At 40.1% G+C, this 21,176-nt stretch overlaps 1 protein-coding gene across 2 annotated transcripts; it reads right to left on the bottom strand.

Annotated features, from left to right (window-relative positions):
* Positions 1-1,977: 1,977 nt before the first annotated feature.
* On the bottom strand, positions 1,978-20,246 carry usp47 (ubiquitin specific peptidase 47). 2 transcript variants are annotated; one of them, XM_022765325.1, is made up of 28 exons: positions 19,998-20,246; positions 15,422-15,616; positions 13,806-13,922; positions 13,488-13,641; positions 13,299-13,395; positions 13,055-13,200; positions 12,853-12,932; positions 11,203-11,352; positions 11,009-11,104; positions 10,763-10,915; positions 9,984-10,142; positions 9,198-9,329; positions 8,896-8,972; positions 8,585-8,640; positions 7,892-8,004; positions 7,712-7,813; positions 7,168-7,375; positions 6,791-6,906; positions 6,526-6,645; positions 5,582-6,392; positions 5,154-5,329; positions 4,975-5,055; positions 4,725-4,840; positions 4,380-4,498; positions 3,869-3,999; positions 3,731-3,778; positions 3,513-3,643; positions 1,978-2,829 (listed from the first exon to the last, which is right to left on the bottom strand). In XM_022765325.1, the coding sequence occupies exons 1-28, from the start codon at positions 20,040-20,042 to the stop codon at positions 2,655-2,657; spliced, it is 4,104 nt and encodes a 1,367-aa protein (XP_022621046.1). In that variant the 5' UTR covers positions 20,043-20,246; the 3' UTR covers positions 1,978-2,654. The 2 variants fall into 2 exon arrangements, with proteins under 2 accessions (XP_022621046.1, XP_022621047.1); XM_022765326.1 differs by lacking the exons at positions 15,422-15,616; positions 19,998-20,246 and adding an exon at positions 14,056-14,140.
* Positions 20,247-21,176: the final 930 nt, after the last annotated feature.

Here is a 21,176-nt window from a genome sequence, read left to right as displayed (position 1 = left end):
TTTCAAATGACCTCTAAGTATGTGAACATCCCCCATGACCGTGGTGCTACATGAAAACATTTGCTCTAGCCTTGCACACTCACACAGGGATGTGTTACCCTGGCTGAATACTGTTTGGTGGAAGTTGGATGGAACTATAATTTCAATGATATGAAGTCACTACACTCTATGTACTAATGAGAAATAACTAACAGGGGAGACAGGAAAATGTCAATAGAACTGAAATAATAGTAACAAAGCGGGTAAAACTTACACCGATCAAAAGACCTGGAGCTTGTTTGAGAATTTAACAAATCCTGTATCAGCATTTATAAATGGCATGGTACACCTACATAACATTTATAGTTCTAGTGTAGCCTTAAACATTACTAAAAATATTAAATTTAATGAAACATTTCCCCATTACTAAATTGAGACTGCAGCTTTGTCCCCAACTGTCTATAGCTGCTGTCCACACCTGCCCCTCCAGCTTATGTTACACACTTCTGTCGTCCTAAACATTACTTTTTAAAACATTGTCAGTCCCCTCACAACACCCAACATCTGATCTATGTACGGCAATGTGACTTACCATTTCAATAAAAGGGCTGAACGTTGTGACACTAATACAAACCACACCTGATGTGTGAATACAGGTGACAAATTAAAGGAAAAACCTGAAAAATTAGTGGAGGAATAGGATGACAACGCCCCTATCCACAGGGCATGAGGGGTCACTGAATCATTAGATGAGTATGAAAAGGATGTGAATCATATTCAAAAGGCCTTCAAAGTCACATCTCAATGTAGTCGAATACCTATTGGAAAATTTTGGTGTTCACCAGCGCTTTCTTCCTCCATCATCAAACCACCATATGAGGGAATATCATTTGAGAGAACGGCTTCCATCCCTCATGTAGGGTTCAGAGACTAGAATTAATGCCAAGGAGCACTGAGGCTGTTCTGGCAGCATGTGGTGGCCCAACACCTCACTAAAAAACTTTATGTTGGCTTTTCCTTTAATTTGTCACTGTTACTGTTACAGTTGCTCCAACAGCTACAACTGTAAAGTTTAATGTCTGTTCTTAAGCTTGTACAACTATTTAAAAAAATGTTTTTGTAAACACCAGAACACTTACTCTTGAAAATTATTAGTATTTGTCATATAATTTTAACATAAAGTTAATTAATTTAAGCCATTTTAATTTACAGTAACAGAAACCTGTTATGAAAAAATGCATTTTAATTTCTAAAATCATCTTAAACTATTTTCACACAGGATTTAAATCTCAAAGAAATAAACATCAACAACAAAAAAAAAAGAAAAAAAAAAAGAATTTCTTCAGATATTGGCATTTCTACAGTGAATAGCTGGTGACAGCATCAGGAGCCCAGGCGGGCCAGGATGCTGAGCTTCAGTCCTCAGAGCAGTTGCCCAGGCAGACTGAGAAGTCCAGCGGGCTTTCTACACCCTCTGGTGTCAGTCTATCAAGCAGCAGCAGCAGCAGGTAGAAGCGCCAAAAACAACCTCACACACTGTCAAAAACCCAGAGAGCTCCCTCCCCTCAGTACAACACCACACACACACATGCGGATGACACCAGAGATGTACACCCGGTTCACATGGTGCAAAAAACAGACAAAAAAATCCACTTTCTAAATTAAAAGGTTAATACGGACCACAGATGTGTGCCTGGTGCCTCATGAGACCTAATTGAATGATCAAGTCTGGAGCAAAATAATAATTTACAACAAACAAAAACAAATCAAGGAGATTCTTAACATAGTCTACTTGGTTTTGTTTCATTGTACTTTGTATTTAAAGGACCAATAGCCTATGTCTCACTAAATCTAGTGGAAATGATGTAACAGAGGCAAAGCTCCTATAAAGCACAAAGAGCAGCAGTAAGGACAACCCATGATAACACATTACTCTGGCATTATAGGAGCATTAGAGGAGCAGAAACAACCTCCAGTTTACAAATTCTTAATTGTTGCTTTTTTTTTTTGAGTCATCAAATCTTGTGAATGAACGACGCCTCAGTTTGTCAAAGTCACTGAGAGAGTGAGGTTTATCTCGCCAGAAGAGGTGAGACTGGGGAAGGCTGGATAAGTAGTTCTTGGTTGTATGTACTGTTAAAGGAAGGTGAGCAATGTAAGATAAGAATGATTTCTCTAATAGAGCAGTGCTGAAAAAGGTGTGAGCATATGGACTTACAAGATGGTCACACTTGAATCAGAATCGACACTATGTCCAAAACAGGAAGAGAAACACGCAGTGACAGGCAGGAGAGTGAAAGAGACTGATGTAGATAAGACGGGAGACTTAAATAGACGGGATGGATGCCTTCCAGCCCAGTTTCACGGTCCTAACATCTCTGCATCCATCTCTGGAGCTTTTACGTTCAATTGATTTTTCTACACAGTATTTGATTCTTTTCTGTATTGAATAGCTTTTGTACTTCCCTTTAAACTTTACAGTACAATACACTATAGTGCACAATAGGGTTTCTGAGCCAGTCCTGGGGCTCAGAGTGGAGGGTGAGAGCACGTCTCACAGCGCTGCTTGATGTTCAAGTCACTATCAGGCCCAACACTGAGACTGAGACCTGAAGCCTAGCTGCTATGCTACAGCAGCCAGATGATCCAAATAACCAGGAGTGGTTCTCTGTGCCTCAGTCCTGCCCCGGGTCCTTGGCAGGGCCTCCGTCCAGGTAGATCTTGAGGGCTTTCTCCTTGCGTGGTGAGTAGCTGACACGGTGTCCAGTCTTGAGCAGACGGCTGCTCTCCTTTTTCATCAGCTCATTGCGCTCATCGTCCGAGAGCTCCATAGGCTCCTCTGTACTATCCCTGCACGGACAAAGATCACAGTTATGTTGATCTCAAGTCACAAATATTTAACATTTAATATACTAAGAGGTTGTGCTGCAGTTCAGTGAGGTGACATCTGTGGACTTCATCTTTTAAGTTACAGATACAAAAAAAAATTCTGGCGGCTGGAATCTAACACAGCACAGGCACATAGTTATACAGTAGTTTCACATCTTATTAATATCATGATCCCAACAACTGAACCCCTCTTATGTCACAAAACGCAACATGGTGGTATGCACAGCATTTATTATGCTGCAAAAGTAACTGAATTTTGACACTACCTTCTGTGTCATTACATTTCTTCTGTAGTTTACTTTCAAATAATTTCAAACACTTGCATCTTTAAAAATAAAATGCATTATTTTGGCAGAACTGTAATTAATTCATAATACTAATGTGTACACGGAGACACCTTGCAGCACAACAAGCTTACTATTAAAGTTTCATACTGGCACATGCCTAAACCCCAAAACAATAAGATCAAATGAATAATCACAAGGAGGTATTCATAGTCCAACACCATTTATGACATATTATGGCCAAGACTACTCAACTATAATCCTGTGTGTGTGCCAAATAATTTGGCCAAAACTCTGAGAAGACAGAAACATAAATCTGTGTTTGAATGTGGACATTCTTTGTTCTGAATTTTCCTTTACCTGTAGAATACCACAGCTCCATCATCACAGATGTACAGAGGCCACACATTAAGAGTTGACACCTTAGGGTTCCAGTCCAAGTCCTGATGGATCTCCAACACAGAAATATCACAAGGAAACGTTCCCCTACCCTGCACACAGCAGACAGAAGGCTTACAAGTCAAGCAATACAATATGAAGAAAATGAGGCCCTGCTTGAGGTAATGGAATCCACATACCTTTGCAAACTCCAGGTTTTCAAGAGGAATACCACTCATTTCACTAAGCTACAAAAAAAAAAAAAAAAAGAAATCAGTCACAAATTGCCATAAATATCACTCAGAGTGAATAGTGTTTAAAGTTGTCACCTGACATACCTTCTCCTTGAGTTCTTCTACACTGCTGCTCTCAAGAATCACTTCCTGAAAAGGCCCTAGTTTCATTGTAGCCGGGCTCCATCTCCGTGTCAGAATAGCCAGCTGCGACATGGACTTCATCTTCTCTGGTTCTGAGAAACAGATAAGAGGAACATGGATCAAGTTCCGCAGTAACTGTACTGTACATCCTGAAACTTCAGCAGGCAATGGAAGAAGTGAAATGCACCTTCGTGCATTTTGCTCTGGGTGCAATTTCCAGCACTACATTTATCTGCTGGCATTTGCAGTTTAATGGCTTTAGGTTTACAAAAGAAAAACAAAAATGACATTGATTTCATCACTGTGATATTGCCTTGAGTCGTTAGAGGCAATAGATAATTTAACCCTTTGAACTCTGGATTTGAGTGATTTTATTGCAAGTAGTTAAAATGTAACATAGGAGTTATTGGCAATACAGCTTTAGTTATTTTAACAATAACCATTGTTGTTTCAAAGAAACATCAAGTGTTACCATTTAGGACTTCCAGGAAGACTTCCCAGTTGGAGGAGATGCTGATGTCTTCCTCATAGACATGGTAATCCAGAAACACTGTGCCTGGGTTCTTCCATGTCTTTTTCCTGAGACGAACCCTGAACACACACACATTATATAGTTTGTACTATATATATATATATATGTAATTTATACTTATACTTTTAAACACACATACAGTTGTAGCCACTTAACTAAGGATTTACATGATCCTCTATGATGTCTATATGTCTATGTCAGTAATAAATTGTTTTATATACATCTAAATTTTATTTGAAGATGAATGTCATGTACTCAGATTTGTGATTTATTTTATTATCATACCTGTCAATGCTGAGGTCAAGCTTGCACTGCTCTTTCAACTGAGGAAGCAGCTCCTCTTTTGACTGTCTGACAGTCATGCCCTTGGCAAACACCGTGTCCACTAGGAATTTGCAGGGCTGAAAAAATAAATAAGTAAATAGATAAATATCAAGAAAACCTAGTGACTGCATTATTATATTTCTGACATAGTCAGGTCATTTTAACCAAAGTCCTGTAGATCACTGTGACAGAATATTAATTCAGTTTTTACCTCTGGTTCATTCACTAGTAGTTGATACACTTTAACTCTGTATTCACCCTTCTTCAGTGCTCTTCCTAGTCGAATGGTTATCTATGGAAAATTAAAAGTTAAGTGTTAGTTCAAGTATTAGGTCACTTTCAGGCAGACTACCAAAATCAAATAAAGAAATGCTGAATATTTATACTGACCTTGTTGTCGTCAGAGAACGATGAAAGTGTTTCATTGAGCCGTACACTCTCAAACTCCTGGTTGTTGGCGTACACCCGAAACACCTTGAACTGGGTCGAGGTCACTCCTACATAGGGCTCCAGGTTCTGTTTAAATGCTGCTAATGTTATTCTCTTGTCCACATGAACTACTAAACCTGAAGCAGACCACAAGAAAACAACAATTAAACATTTTGTTTATAAAATGAGGAAAAACATCTATTGAATATGTCGGTCACTTTGCCTCTTTTTTCTCTAATAAGGAACAATAATGCATGGTTTTAATTGTAGGAGGGGGTTCTACAAGAAAACATTGTCATTCTACCTGTCTTGATTAAAGTTGAAAATATCATTTAAACATAATTTAATTTTGAAAATCCTTCACACTGCATCATTAATAAAAGACGTACATTTTTGTGCATCCCAAGAGGAGTCATCCTGAGAACAAGGTTCTGCTCTGAAGTACAGGTACTGAGCCTCCGCCTTGCTCTTCCCATTGTCGTCGTACTCGCTGTCTGTTCCAGAGTCCTCTTCAGCAGTGTCCCAGGTCTCTTTTTTGCCCTCATGGGCTTTGGAGCGTCGGCTACTTGTGATGCTGTGCGAGTCCAGGCCGTTGGCCAGCTGTATGGGACCGCTGTCTGCGTTACACAGTGTGTCACTACTGTGGCTGGAGCTGAGGATGTCGCTGTCCACTGAGCTGGTGCTGCGGTCATTGTTCACCTCAGAGTCTGAGCGCTCCTCACAGGCAAAGTGGTTCTCCGGGTCAGAGGAGGCCCCACCGCTGGTCCCAGCTGTGGCCCTGATCCGGTTCTCTAACTCTCTGTTGTCTGCGGCCATGCAGAGTGAAGAGTTTGAGTCAGCCTCTTGGGTTGGGGACTCGATATGTTCAAAGTCGCTGGCATCAGAACTTTTCTGGCTGTCGCTGGTGCTGGTGCTGGAGCCCTGCTGTTGCTGCTGCAGAGACAGATTCTTTAACTTTTCTGTGCTCTCCTCGAGTATAGCTTCTACGGATTTCCTGTTACCCTTTGCTCCATCAAAGGGCACATCAGAGTCACCTCCCACTTTTTGGCAAAGAGTTCTGTTGGCCAAGGTACCAGGAGACTGTTCAGGCAGTAAGACCAAGAGTCGGATCGTATTCCCGTGACGGTCCAACAGTTTCCACAAGACTGAGTCTGTGAAAGCAACCTGATGATCAGTCGACTCAGAGCTCTCTACAAACACCTGATAAAGAACAAAAACAAAACAGATGAAATTTTAATTTAATGTTAATAGTGTACCAATAGTCAATTCTCTGACAGCTAAATTTTTTTTGGACAGAATCACAAAAGTCAGAATTGAAAGAAAACAAAGAGACCTTGTTACTCCTGAAGAATCCCTCAGCTTTCAGTGTCTTGTTTGGAACATAGAGGAGCCGAAGGTCATTGTAGCAGCGCTCCAGGACCACACGCATGGTTTCTGCAGATAACCCTGTAGCCTGGGGGGGGGGGACACACACACATACATCACTCAATCTAGTTTACACAATTTTCTGTGTTCATGTTTAAAATGGAGGCGGGAAAGAGAAAAGAGGAGGACAAGCAAAAGAAGATACAGTGAAGAAACTGGGTAGAGTAGAAAACCTGTGCAATAAGCTGTTTGAATTCAGTGATCGTCTGGTTCAGGTACGCCCGAACACTGATTGGAGAGGCGATGGTCTCACTCTTCAGATCCACAACATGAACCTTCACCATCACCTCTGTAGAAAAATCAGAAACACACCCGTACAGACATATAGCAGTTATTTTGCTTGGTTTTCAGAACATTTACATCCATCACACCAACCATCAGAGTCTACATGGTCATGCCACACGGGCTTCAATCATTTTTGAAAAGTGATTGCACACAATTACCTGTGCAGCACCAAGTACAACACTATGTAAAGCAAGATAATTACCTCAATCACTTTTTCAGACATTCCTAACTGAAAAGTCTGACTCAACAGTAGCAGACTACTGACCTCCAGGTTTGTAAGGCTGGAACACTTGCTCTGGCCGGCGGGTCTCTAGCAGCAAGTCGAACATGTACGAGGACTTGACTCCTCCCAGCAGGAGACCCATCAGTGTGTCCTCCTCACCTTCATAGGAGCGCTCCAGGTACTCGTGGAACTCGTCATACTTGACCAAGCGACAACAGTCCAAAGGGACGACACCCTCCAGCTCCATCAGCTGAGGTACAGAATACACAAATAACCACAACAGTGATCCAAGTATAGTAAGGCACTTTATAAAAATAGACTTTGCCCAGAACTAGGAATATTTTTGCTTAATATTGTAAACTGAAAATTTAGTCTTAACATTACAAGACGTGTCAGTGTTACACTTACAATGCTTTTGTCAGTTACACTATTCTTGTGTGGGACAGTGGTTGCAAGAAGTTGTTCTAAGTCCCCTTTGTAAAGAATTTAAGGACACTCCAATATTCAATAATTAATTATTTGCTGACCCGATTAGCTATGTTTTTGGAAAACCAGATGGCGAAGAGAAACCAGTAACCCAACAAACCTTGTAGGCCATCTCTGTTGCTTCTCTGAGAGTTTTGTCCTTGTGCACTTCCAGCTTGCTCTCCATCATCATCTTTACGGGATGCATGCAGAAAAGCTTGATCTGAAAGTAAAGAGCGCAAGATTAAGAAAAGTTCAACTTATTTAGAAAAAGCCAAAGCCGAGCCAAAGGACCACACACCTTGCAGGTATTCCGTTCAATCTCCCTTTGTCTTTTTTCCTGTTCTTCAGACTCTTTCTCCTTCTGAACCAAACTCTTTATGTGCTCCGGGAAGTCGTCCACAGCTAAATACTCTGCAGAGTACATTAGTAAATCACATTAAAAGGACAAGAGCTCAATCTACTTTATCACAGAGTATAAGGACTCGGAGAGGATAACCACAACCAACATAATGGCACTGAATGATGTCCCATAAAACACTAAACCCAAGATATGTTTTTTTTTTTTTTCGAGAAAAATACAATGCAATGCCTCTGGCAAGCTACTAACACTCATACCATAAAGAAAAAATACCCTTGGTTAAGGTGGACTGCAGGCTGTACCTAGTGTCTGTAAATGATATCTGTCCATGAATGACACTGGACTGGAGCCTCTTTTGATGTACAGCAGAGATCAGAAGATGCTTAATTAATGTCAATAATCAATAAATGTAAATTGATATTTATTCACGTGCATCTGTTTGCTTGGAAAACCCAAGTCAACAGTGATCCGCTCCAAAATATTTAATGAATTCAAACTGTAGCCTAATGAAGACAGGAAACTTGTTTGACGAAAACATACAGAAAACTGACAGAAACTGAGCATCATGTTTGTGTTGGTATCTCAGTAATTTTGTCATTATCCACGTCAGACTTAACTGAATGAATTTCTTACTTGCATTCCTTGAGGGATCTTTCAATCTATAAATCAGCATATATGCATTTGTAGAGCTGTTGGGAGAAAAAAGTGTCTTGTTAATGAATGTAATGGAATATATATATAGAGAGGATATTGTTTTTTCAGTCCTAAGAGTAGCTGCCTATTCAAAGTACAATGAACAAGAATAAACAAGTTTCCCCTTTGAACACAGATGTAAATAACAGGTTCCGGTTCATTACTATTCTATTCCCTTAACCAATGTACTGTAAGCATGTGATGTGTGTCAACCCACTGAATGTTGAAGACAGATATGAGAGACCACTGACCTTGCAAAGGCACTGGAATAATAGCCTCTGCTCCCTGAGGACCCCCCATATGTCTTCCTGATATCATCCTGGGTGATCTGCCCAAAAGAAATACACAGAAAGTTACTGACAATGATTCTGACAGATCTGACAGATCTTACAATGTTAATAAGTAAAATGTTAAAGTGACAGGGACAATGTTTGCTTAGATTAGTAAGAGTACAAACTGATGACTAGCACTGATAATAGTCTGGTGAGTCATTCTGCCTGACATTTAAGTCCTGTACGAGGACAAAACCGGTTACTCAAGGGCTGAGGCTGACCTTGCTCACGTGCTGATCGTTGAAACTGTACCACTGGCCATCACTGAAGGATTTGATGCAGGCGTAGTAGTGGCCACCCGCAGCGCTCCCAGAATGGACCATGACAGAGAACAGCTCAAAGGTCAGCAAACTCTGAGAATTACATGGGGGAAAATCGTACTGTTCAGATAAAAGCAACAACCAAGGTGTATTGCTTTGGTGTTCAACATGAAGGGTAAAAGATGCTGGCAATGGCAATGGCAAAATATAAAGCTCAAGATTTGCTGTATTTGCAGAGCTAGGTTAATGTGAAATTAGCAACACTGACTGTACAAATGTGGAAAACATTCACTGAGAAAAGACACAGTTTGGCATTCAGTTTTACGTAACACAATGACCATGACCCACAAAGTGTTTGCTAGGTCATCATCTGGAAAGTACAGTACACATTATGAATGAAAGAAAGACATCTCATGTAACAAGCATCACTTTACAGCTGTCTCTGCCAGCAGACAGTTGCTCAATATCATTGAAAGGATGGAAACTAAAGATGGGACACAACATAAAGAAAAACAAAAAACAAAAAAACGATGAGCCTCCAGAACAGCTCATCATTCAACAACCCCTCATGTGCAGTATGATAACATCTGCATCCACAATGTTCCCTCACTCTTTTATTCAGGTTTTTCTTTATTTTGCCCCGTCTGTAACTTGTGTTGGTCAAATGCATTTTTGCAAACAGTGAACGAACCAAGGAGAGTAACAACAATCAACACTATCTATACAGTGAGCGGTCAAGATGATCACCTTTGGCTTCAACACCCTCTCTGTGCTGCCGGTGCTGTCCAAGCAGATGCCCTCATCCACACAATCATCAGTGGAAAAATCATTGCTCATCTGGTCGCTGTGGCAACTGCCTTCATTCTCCGCTCCACTGTCAGTGCAGCTCTCTGTCTGAGGCGACTTCTATTCAATTTCAAAAACAACAATAGACAAGGGTTTAAAAACCGTCCACAGTGGTCAACTATAATTTATATGATATATATATTGTGAGAGGCTTTTGGAGCAAAATATGTCACATACTCCAGCTACATATATTCTTTCCACATGGTAACATCTCAACAGTAAAAAAACAAAACAAAATACAAGCGTAACAAATCAGATGTTACTTTTATGGCCTAAAAGGTCACTACAAGATCCAAAAGTAGATTTATCCAGGCGTATCATGTGTTGTTCAATCACTACTAGATATGCTGGTATAGAGAAGTTAAAAAACATTTACCCAGAGGTAACCTGAATGTTATATATTCCTGGAGGAAGCACAGTAGTGGATTTAACATTGAAGAACTTCCGCACCCGGTGGATTACATAACATCATAATAATAAAAAAAAAAATAAAAAAAACACACATACAAGTGGAGTGTGTGACACGTTTTACTTTTACCCACAGCTCATAGTTGACAGTGAAGAGATAGAAGGGAAAATATCTGGGTTAACCCACACAATGTTCATTACTCTAAAGATCTATTAATCTAATATAAATCTGAAATAGTGATGAAAGCAGGTACTGCCATTTCTGCTCTCACCTCATCTTCCACATCAATGAATGGACTCATGTCAAGCTCCTCAGGGAAAGTCATGCGGTCATTTAGTTTGATGCGATGCATAGTGGTGTAGTCAAAATCAAACCGCTTCAGCTGTAGTGTCAGCAGGTAGGGAAAGTGCAGAAATCTCAGACCCTGTGCAGAGAAGCGTTTATCAGAGGATCAGCCAGGTCAATAACAGAACACTGTATTCTCTGAACATGACTCCCATGTCACATTTTCACTCACCTTCCGGGCGTCACATTTCTTTTTGCAGCGCTCACAGAAGTACTGGTTGGGCCCATCCAGAGTTTCTGGTTGGATGAACGCCTGCAAAGCCTCCTCCTGTGGCACAAAAAATGTATAGTTTCAGTTACATTTAAAAAGGAAGGCCTAAATACTAAATGGTCATAAACCAAATGAAATGTAGAGAGAAAACACACCACACTGCCATAGGCTTGGCTGGCTCCGAAGGGTCTGATCACAAGAGGGATGTCCAGGTAAGTATCAATCCTCCAACTCTCATAGCCACACTCCAGACAACGGACATAATCCTTCAGCTTCCCCTGGTACAGCTGGTTGATCAGGTCAGCCTGAGGACAGGAAAGCATGACAGTCAGGCTTCCTCAACTATGTCTCACTTGTAACAATACAGCTTTTGTTTAGGCTACAAGATTTTCTCTCCCTGAGACCATTTCTTACTAAAGGAGGCACCAGCGTGGACTTATCACTGTGTGACAGGAGTGTTAGGTGGATTAAACATAGATAAATGAAATAGATTAAAATCAGCTTTGCCATTTTTAGATTCTTATCACTAGTGGGGTAAAACAATCAAAAATTTGGTCTAATGGAAGACAATGCCATGTTGTTATCATAATCGGAAGGGATTATCTTTTGTACAGTGGCCATTTTTAGGATATCTCAAACTCAGTTCACCAGGATCAGCTCTGTGATGTCAGCTCAACTTCCATCAGTCTCAACTGTAATCTGTCAGCCTCAGGTGTTTGAACTTTGAACTGTTTATTTTAGCACTCAATGTTAACATGTTGACCTTCATCATGTTACATTGAGTATTGAGTGAGTCCTCAGGCGGGCTGTGTTGAATAATTTTTGTAACTTTCAAGACAGACAATCTAATTAATACAGTGCTACTTTTTATTTCATGAACTTAAAAAGTCGGTTTCCAAAGTTTTACTTAAAGTGGTATTTAATAACCCTTCCTTTAGATCTACCCACAGATTCTCAATGCTGCTCAAGTCAGGGGACTGCGAGGGCCGTTATCAAAGCTTCAGCCTGTGTTTCCTGAAAGAGTTTATCGTGGATATTGAGGCCTGCTTTTGACAATTGTCCTGTTGTAGAAGCCAGACTCTTTTCAGTTTCACTTTCTTTACTGACTGCAGGACATGTGCATCCAAAACTTTCTGATATTTAGTGTAATCCATTCTTCCCTCTATTCTTGGTTGGATTGCATGGGAAACAATCATTTTGAACTTTTGCATACAGCTGTATATACACAGTTAGCATAGTAACATGCTATGTTAGCATTTAAAGGGATCTCCAATGATTTTAAACGTCGTCAGTTCACTAGTCACGGGGAGTGCTAATGTGAAAACCACTGTACAATGGCCCGAGGCTCAACAGAACAACTGTTTTCACAGACTAAATGTAATCAATTTATGCATATCTAAATTCTAGACTGAAGGTTGAAGTAATGTTAAATCCTCACGTCATCTGGCGTTGGATAAAACGGTTCTACTATAACCAGTTTATCCACATTTTAAACTTTAAAATCCCCACTTTTACTGTAGACTTCCAAAAAGTAAACTAATCCATTGTTGTAGTTTGTTATTTATGTTATTTTTACCAGGAGCTCGTGTGTACAGACCACATGGCTGTATATACGCACACTGGACTGAGTGTTTGCAGTTTATAACTCTCTCCTGAGATAAGAAACAGCTAACCCTGGGGCTTACTGGCCCATTTCACTTTTCCCACAGTAAGTCTTTTGTTTCCATTGTGGGGGGGGGTGGGCTCAGACTAGCGGCTGAATTTTTGTTGTCAGAAGTCTAGAAAAACTTTTTGCTTTCTCCTACCTGCTCTGTCTGCTTCCACTTTTGCTCCAGGGCATCAAACATGACCCTGCACAGCTCCTGGATGTCATGCTGCTGCCAGGCTAAAAACAAATACACAAAAAGTGTAATTTAGTGTACAGATGCAGAGGCACATGGTCTCTCCTTTTTACAAACACGCAGACAAGGCATGTGAGTCTAGTCACAGGAGAGCACAAACACTCACCCTCACTGCTGTCCCAGCCAAAGCTCCGTGTCACATCAGTGGTCTCAATTGCCCGTTTCTTACTAGTCTGCAGCAGGACAAACAGCCTTTGCAGCTGGTAGGGGATACTGGTGACTGGATCTTCCTCTGACTCCTCAAACTCCCAGCTGTAGTTCCACAGAAGTTATAAAAGAATTTTAAACGTTACACATCACAAATAAAACTTCAAATGACTTCAAAGACTTCTCTGAGCATAGTTCCTTACTTGTAGAGTGCATTTCTGAACTCCGGGGTCATGAACAGAGTTTGTAGAAGACTGTTCAAATAACAGGTCATAGCCTGGTTCACCAAGCCCACATAACCTACAGTGGGGGTAAAAGACAAGAAGTAAAAGGTCAGTTGGGATTGTATAAAAGAAGTGATGCCGCATATTCAACAGTTGACTAAAACGTACCTGTCTCAGATTTGTTGAGGATGGACGAGTAGGAGTAAGATGGACTACTGTAGTCGCCACTGCAGCCTGCAGTGCCTTCTCTCGGTAGGGGCCCAATAAACCGCTCCTGGGAACTGTCATCCAGTCCACTGCTATCTGCTGTTCCTGACTCATCCTGCACACACACAAGCATACAGAGAAAAATCTTCTAATAAAAGATCTATAGTTTCCAAAACAGTCAATCTGTAGTAGACCTAAAACTCAAAAAATGTATGTTTGATGTTCTTTAAAAAAAAAAAAAAAATTGGGAACTCCTTTTGTTAATTCTGTGCCACTCACCGATGCCATCTGGGGCTGCTCTCCATCTTTGTCTGTAAGCTGGAGGAAATTCCTCTTACCACCAGGCTCAAACCCCGAATCTGAGAGGGACATCTCACTGTTATGGTCCAGTGGTGCCTTAAAGGAAGCAGAGTAAAAACAACAATCACACAAACAGACAGCTTTTATACAGAGGTCAACAATGCCGAAAAACAACAGCAGCAAATATTCAAAACAAGTAATTTACAGACAACAAACCAGATGAACTTACAAGGACGCTTAGACTCCTAGTGAATTCATTCTCAGCGAATTCCCTGTATTGACGCATATGAGGAAAGTAGCTTGAAACCAACATGTGAACAACGCTACGTAGTTGTCTTTCTCCTGGACAAGCTGAGGACAGCCAGCAAAGTGCTGCAGTGGAAACATGCAGAGGCTTAATCCACTGACCTACTCAGTGAGATAACAACAGACACAGCACCTGGGCTTTGGCCTGGGTCAGCAGCAGGATTAGCCTGGGCTCATTTAAGAAAAGGGAATAGTATGTACATAAACAGAGAAGAAAAAAACAAACTCAACAATAAGAGAGCACATAAAGAATGCATTCATTCTATAGTTTTCTCTTTCTTTGCGATACCATTCTTACAGCTTTGTTTTCTTTGTGGCAGAGAAGAATGGTATTTCAAAAAGAAACTGCTTGCCCCATCTGACTTTCAAACATACAATATCAGCTTCACTGAGGTCATGATATGGTGACACTACCCTTCCAATGTAAAAGTTGTAGGGGCTACTGTATGCGTCTTAACATAAGCTACATAAACCATCATTATGAGTACCCTGAAGTTCACCTGAAATAATTATCTTGAACTCAATTACACCAAACTAAAACCCCTCTGTTGATGGAATCAGAGGGCAGGGCAACCCAGGCCTTTCACCTCCAGAGCTAAATGCAGCGACGTCGGCTAAACTACTTTTGAACGAGATGCTGGTACAACTTCCTGTGCTGCCATCCCTTGTGATTGCCTCTTTGGCTGACAGTGCTGTCAGAAGCCACGCAGGAGAGACGCACCATGGTGCACTAGGATTTTATAACAGACATATGACCAGGACCCATACTTTTTCTTTCTCTGACTGAAAATTCAGAAAATTCGGGTACAGCTCTAGTGTTTTTAAGAGCTTTTTCATTGAAATCAGTTGCCACCTGTTGCTGGAAATGAGGTTAATGAAAGTGGCGAAATTAAACCAAAATAGCAACGTTGCAGGCCGTAAATCCAAAACAATCATTTGAATGACACTAAACCACTCCATGCAGCTGAGGTGAAATGCAGCGTCCGGTGATAATTCTCTGGAAGTTCATCACTACCCGCCTCATTCTAATTACACATCAGCCATTTAAGCAGTTCTTGAATATAAAAATTTTTTGAATAGAGCGAAACACCTTTTGCTTACCATGCCTCCTCCACAACCTGTTAGGTGAAATACAACTTTTACCTAGACTTAACCTTTTGTTTTGACGAGGTACTTACAGACGATAACTCAGCCGAGATACACAGTTATACCGACAGCTGAGTATATTTATGTGGAAAACCGTAATCACAAATTGGCACAAACAAAAGTGATTGAATTAATGTGCTAACCATGTCTGGAATATTTCCCCAGGCAAGGTCAAAGGTGCCATTTACATATCCTGCTTTGTGGGCAACATCTTCATAAAGTCTGGAGAGGGTGGTGGAAGCAGGTAGGTTTAGGGTCAGCCTCTCATTGACAGTCTTTGCACTGGTGGTGTCCTGGATTATGCACAGCACTCTGGGCTCCTCAGCCGCATTTTGTATCTGAAAATCAAGAGAAACAGAACAAGGTCAGCATGATGTATTTTCTGGATTTTCATTCTGTATTTTGTGCGTTGTCATTAACCACATAGTACCAAACTTTTGACTGGTACTGTATATTGGTGAAAAGCTAAGCGTTAGAATAAAACGGTTAGAATATTTGTGCAGCTTTGCAGCAAATGTCATTATTAGAAACACACGGGTATCAGAAGGACACCAGGACAGAAGAAAAAATTGTTGCCAATTTTAGATTATTTTATTCAGGGGAAAGTTCCTGTGAAGCTGCTAGTGTTAAGATAAAATCTAACATTTGAGAGTTCAAGCCTCTGTCCTAAAAGTGTTATATGGAAAAATGTTGGTACATGTACCCGAAAACTAGGCAGTGTATTGTCAATAGAGTAGAAAATTTTCATAACCATCGTGAGGAGATTATTGTTTAAATTGAAAACTGTATGTATTCACTAATTCAACAATTGGTTAAGTCATGACTAAAAACATGGAACAAGAATTGCTCTCCTTGAAACTACCTGAAAGCAATACCATGTAAAACACCATGTAACTACAGTTGTATCTTGATATGGTCTTGACAAATGACCAGACAGTAATGTTTTGCTGTATTTTCGTCCCAGCAGGAGCTTATCTCTAACAATGACAGTCTTGCAAAAGCAGCTCACTTTTCCTTTTCTGTCATTGTGGTTCAACAAGGTTTAATAGGAATTTGCTTGAGACAGACTCTTGTCAAGTTGGCTAAATAATACATGGCTGACAAGAATGTCTTTCACTAAAACATCAGGAAGAAACCTTTCTACACATGACTGGACAAGCCCACTTCCTGGGCAGTTGCTGATCTCTGATTACCATTTACAAAGCATGAAAAACAGGTTGTCAAGATTCTCCCATACTATCCACAATCTTTATTCTTAAAAATCTTTGAAAGACACATGCCATGCAATTGCTAACTCACGCTTCATTTAACTGTGAAATACACAACGGAAATTGTCTTCCAAGTAGAACAAGAGTTTCAAAAGGCAGCAAGTCACTTTGTTGTCTAAACACTCCCTGTAGTTTGTTTTCCAATTAGTCTAGTACTTACCGTACCTGGCCAGGCTCAAAAGGTTTGCTGACTTAAAGCAATTATCAAAAAGGTTAAGTATCAAAAACTGGCAGAAAAAAAAATTAACACTGGATTATTTTGTAGGCAAACAGCTCTATACTCAACAAATGTATCATTTTGGTGCCAGTACCAAAACTCAGATATTGCGTTGTATATGTTGAATGATACCCAGCCTTAAATGTGATTATGGTTTTCAGGAATTTGGGTTTTATAGCACAAAACTCTCAGTTTGTTATTACCAGCCAATAGATTTGTCTAGGTCATTATTTAACTGCATGTCTCTAATGTTAGATAAAGGTGGTACTTGTGAAGCTGCCTCTTAACTGAAGAATAAGTCTTGATGATTGCCTGCGTATGATGGTCATCACAGTGCTGCTTCATGCATCTATTTAACACCATGCTTTATTGTAAGCGCTCTCTCCCACATCACACACACATCTACCTGAGAAATCCTCTTCATCTCATCAAAAATACTTTGTCTGCAACTCCAAAACACACCCTAGTAATATGTGGAGATAGTTGTGGTTAAAAAAAAAAAAAAAAAAACACACACACACACACAAAAGGGACAATAAGTTGTAAAACAAGCCAGCTTCAGTAGCCACTTTGGGGCTAAATGAAGCCAATGTGAAAACCTACAACTTTTGCCTGGCAGATTAACTTCTTGCCTGGTGACAGGGTGATAATTACAGGAATATATTCAAGTTATTCCCAATTTTGCAACCTCGTTGTGACGTTTGTGATCTTGGCAAAATGTGACTGACAGGTCCTATAAAGAAGCTGCAGCTGACACCACACAAGTGTATTATGAGATTAAAGGTTATTTTTACCGTGGATATAATCACAAGGTGCTGACATGAAGCCACAAGTACTGTAAAGTACAGACAGTATTTCTTTACAGATGCAACTAACTGTAATAATAATAATACTATAGCGTTGTAAAATGTCAGTATCCAGTATCCAACATCTCTTAATACAATGTACTGTAATTACAACTGCACGTGACACACACACAACCCCTTAAAACAGGATACAGATGCAGGTTGTGACATGAACAATAGCCAATATTCTAATACAGATACACACAAATTCCTGATTTGTTCAGAGACCATTCGCAGCCTGGCAGTGAAAATAACAGAACTGTGAAAACTACAAAGAAGGCTTTATGTATGACATAAAATAACAACTTTAGCTTCCCCTTGATGAAAGATGTCTTGATTAAGTCAACCACAAAGGAGGTGTAACAATGCACTCTGTCAGCTTTTGGCTATAATGCTTAACAGCAAAGGCACCTAAACTTTTAAACTGAAAAATTGGAAAATCTCAGTGGTGGCAACAAATTCCATTTACGGCAGAGGCAAACATCACAGGCTGACTGCCTGTTTGTTTTTGGCTTGTTAAGACTTGTACAAGCAAAACAGACCAATATACAACATCTTTGAAAGTACTAAACTTCTTTAACTTATTCATACATAATGCTATCACAACTTTATGAAGTGTGGTGAGACGTACATTTTTTGCATGTGCCCTTAAATTGTGGTTCTCATTTCATGGCCCACGGAAGACACAGAAGAACATGTGGTGTGAAACAATACTAAATTATACAAAGACATTATTATTTTTTAATGATAATTAAATTAATTTGATGTTGCAGCTCTATGTGTCATAGTGGATGGAAAACATTCTTACAGAAGCAAAATGTCAAAATATATGTTTTGAGATCAGACAGCTGTCAAATCTAATGCAGAGCAGGGAATTAACTGACTCTACCTTAACTTTGCAATGAAATGTGACTAAGTGCTTAAAGTCTGCTGCCAAAGTGATATGTAAATAATATGAACCTATTTCATCATCACAAGTGCAAGTCAACTTTCTTGTTTAAAATAAAGCCTTTGAAAGCCAGGTTTAACTAGATTCATTACTAAGTTGTGTAACTGAAGAATACACGATCATTATGTGTAAGTATATTGAAAGCGTGCAGCACTGTATCATCAAATCCAATTTTCCCACAAGCCCTTAAGTGACGTCCCATGTTTGACGTGTGACTTTGCAGCTGACGTAAATGCAGACAAAGTGCTATAAAACCACCCATAATCAATTTCGGTACTGCAGATAACATGTAGTATGGCTATAGCTACACATACGTATGAAATAACACGATAGATGACTACCATGTCAATAATAACCCTCTGGGATGTTTATGTTATAATCACAATTTACCTGTACAAACAAAATACCATCTGGTAAGCATCACTGGTGTTGACAGTGGCTAAGGTCGACTCATTTTCTACTTGTGTGAAAAACATGACAGCACAAGAATATCGCAGAGTGATAGATTATTGTTTAGGTAGCGTATTGCACGTTAACTATAGCAACCTACCAAGTCAACATAGCAGGATAAACAAGCAAAGGCTAAGTAGCCCCTCATCATGGCAAAGAAGTTCATCAAGGATGTTAAAACAGGTTTATCCAAATATGAGGAGCATCCACATATCTAACATTAATATTAACGCTATGTTACACACCTGCAGCTACGTGAACAGCGGTAGCTAGCATTAGCGTTAGCTTGCGAATTTGACAAGCTAACGTTAACGTTTACACTACAGCTACAAGTTCCATTCAAAACAATCTGAACACGGGGACAACAGGAGATCAAAGTATGTATATCTATAAAACTAACGTTAGGGGTAAACGTTAGTTCAACGCTGCCAGTCATGTCAGTTGGTATGGCTATTTACATTTGGTTTAGCAACTTCAAAAACACCTAAATTAGCTAGAGTTGTTGCCATTAATCAGACTTAAAAAGCTAACGACATTAGCTTGCCAGAGCCTACCAGCTAATGTTACTTGCAAGTTAGCTCACTAATGTTGACAATTGTCGTCTTTGTTTGGGGATAACATAATGTCAGCCACAGCATTTAAAAGGCTCTTGAGTTTTTGATTATCAGAAAGCCAAATTACAAGGTTAGATAACTTAATGATAATTATGCTAAAGCTTTAGCTACCAACATAAACTCACTTTGTCTGAGATGCAGTCGCTAACTGTTGGCTGTAGCTAACGCTAGTTAGCCATGTCACGATAGGCCGTCCAAGTCATGTTTAGCTATCTGTTAGCAGCTGAGAGTTAGCCTCTACATGATACACCAAGATCACAAACTCGCAAAGTGGTGCAAAAGTTTTGCCATCATTAATTTGAATGATCTGCGAGGGTGACAGCTGACGGCCAGAGGCTGATTCTCCGACCCCGGGCTGGGTCCGTAATAACCTCACCTCTTTGGGTACGAACTGGTTCTCCTCGCTAGGCACCATTTCCATTTGTGCGACAGTTTAGACAAGCGTCTATCCGGACAGGGATGTCAGCGAAAAAACTTTGCAACGGTCAACACAAACATGGTTTGTGTCCTGTTTGTTGTAAGTCTGGATGCTTGGATCACAAAATTGAACTTGCCAAAACTTGTAAGCTTGTAAAAGTGATCTCGGTTACACTGCCCAAGCACAAAGTGTCCTGCTATAAACGGAGAAAAATGGCCGGTGTTGTACTCCGCGAGACTTCACGCACGGAGCTGTGGCGTCACATTCCATCCAGACAAGCGTGCGTGATGTGTGCGGACAGGATGACGTCGGTAACTGTCTGTGCGTTTTTGGTTGTTTTTGATAGGACAGAGATAATAGAAACACACAAAAAACACGGCATTAATGGTTTAACCCGTCTACGAGAGCGACGCAGGTCAGATGTGGGTCAGTTTGGTGATGCTTTCAATTTCAACAATGCACTGCTTTCAGTCCGATCACAACAATTATGATTGATTAAATTCAGTGAAGTGGTCAACATGGTTTTATGATGAATAGTAACAGAATTTCACACGGAGTACTACAGCTATTTTTATCTAAATGTGAATGGTAGAGAGGGACCCATTAATCATCTGCATCTCCTGGCCTACAACAATCCTGATAGATAGATAGATAGATAGATAGATAGATAGATAGATAGATAGATAGATAGATAGATAGATAGATAGATAGATAGATTGATAGATACTTTATTTATCCCCTAGGGAAAATTCATGTGTCCATTAGCTCATTGTTGATCATAATAATAATAATAATAATAATAATAATAATAATAATAATAGTTAGATTAGTCCACTTCCTTTGGCTGAGGTGTTGTACAGCCTGGTGGCAGTGGGCGCAAAGGATCTCCTGAACCTCTGTGTTCTGCAGCGTAGTGAGATGAGACGTTTGCTACACCTGTAGCTGCTTTTCTGTCCTGCCAGAATGTTGTGGAGAGGATGGTTGGTATTGTCCAAGATGGCCTCCATCTTACATTGCATGCATCTCTTCAGAGTAGGAATGAAAGAAAACTCACATATGCTGAACACACTACACACCCATAGCCTACTCAAGACTAACTAACCAAGCAAAGCTTGCAACTGCCCAAGGCCCACAGAG

The sequence above is a fragment of the Seriola dumerili genome, unplaced genomic scaffold, assembly GCF_002260705.1.
Source record: "Seriola dumerili isolate Sdu_G_001 unplaced genomic scaffold, Sdu_1.0 BDQW01000674.1, whole genome shotgun sequence".
Taxonomy (NCBI): Eukaryota; Metazoa; Chordata; class Actinopteri; order Carangiformes; family Carangidae; genus Seriola; species Seriola dumerili.
The sequence above is the reverse complement of the archived record's forward strand: the minus strand, read 5'-3'. Positions and strand labels throughout refer to the sequence as shown.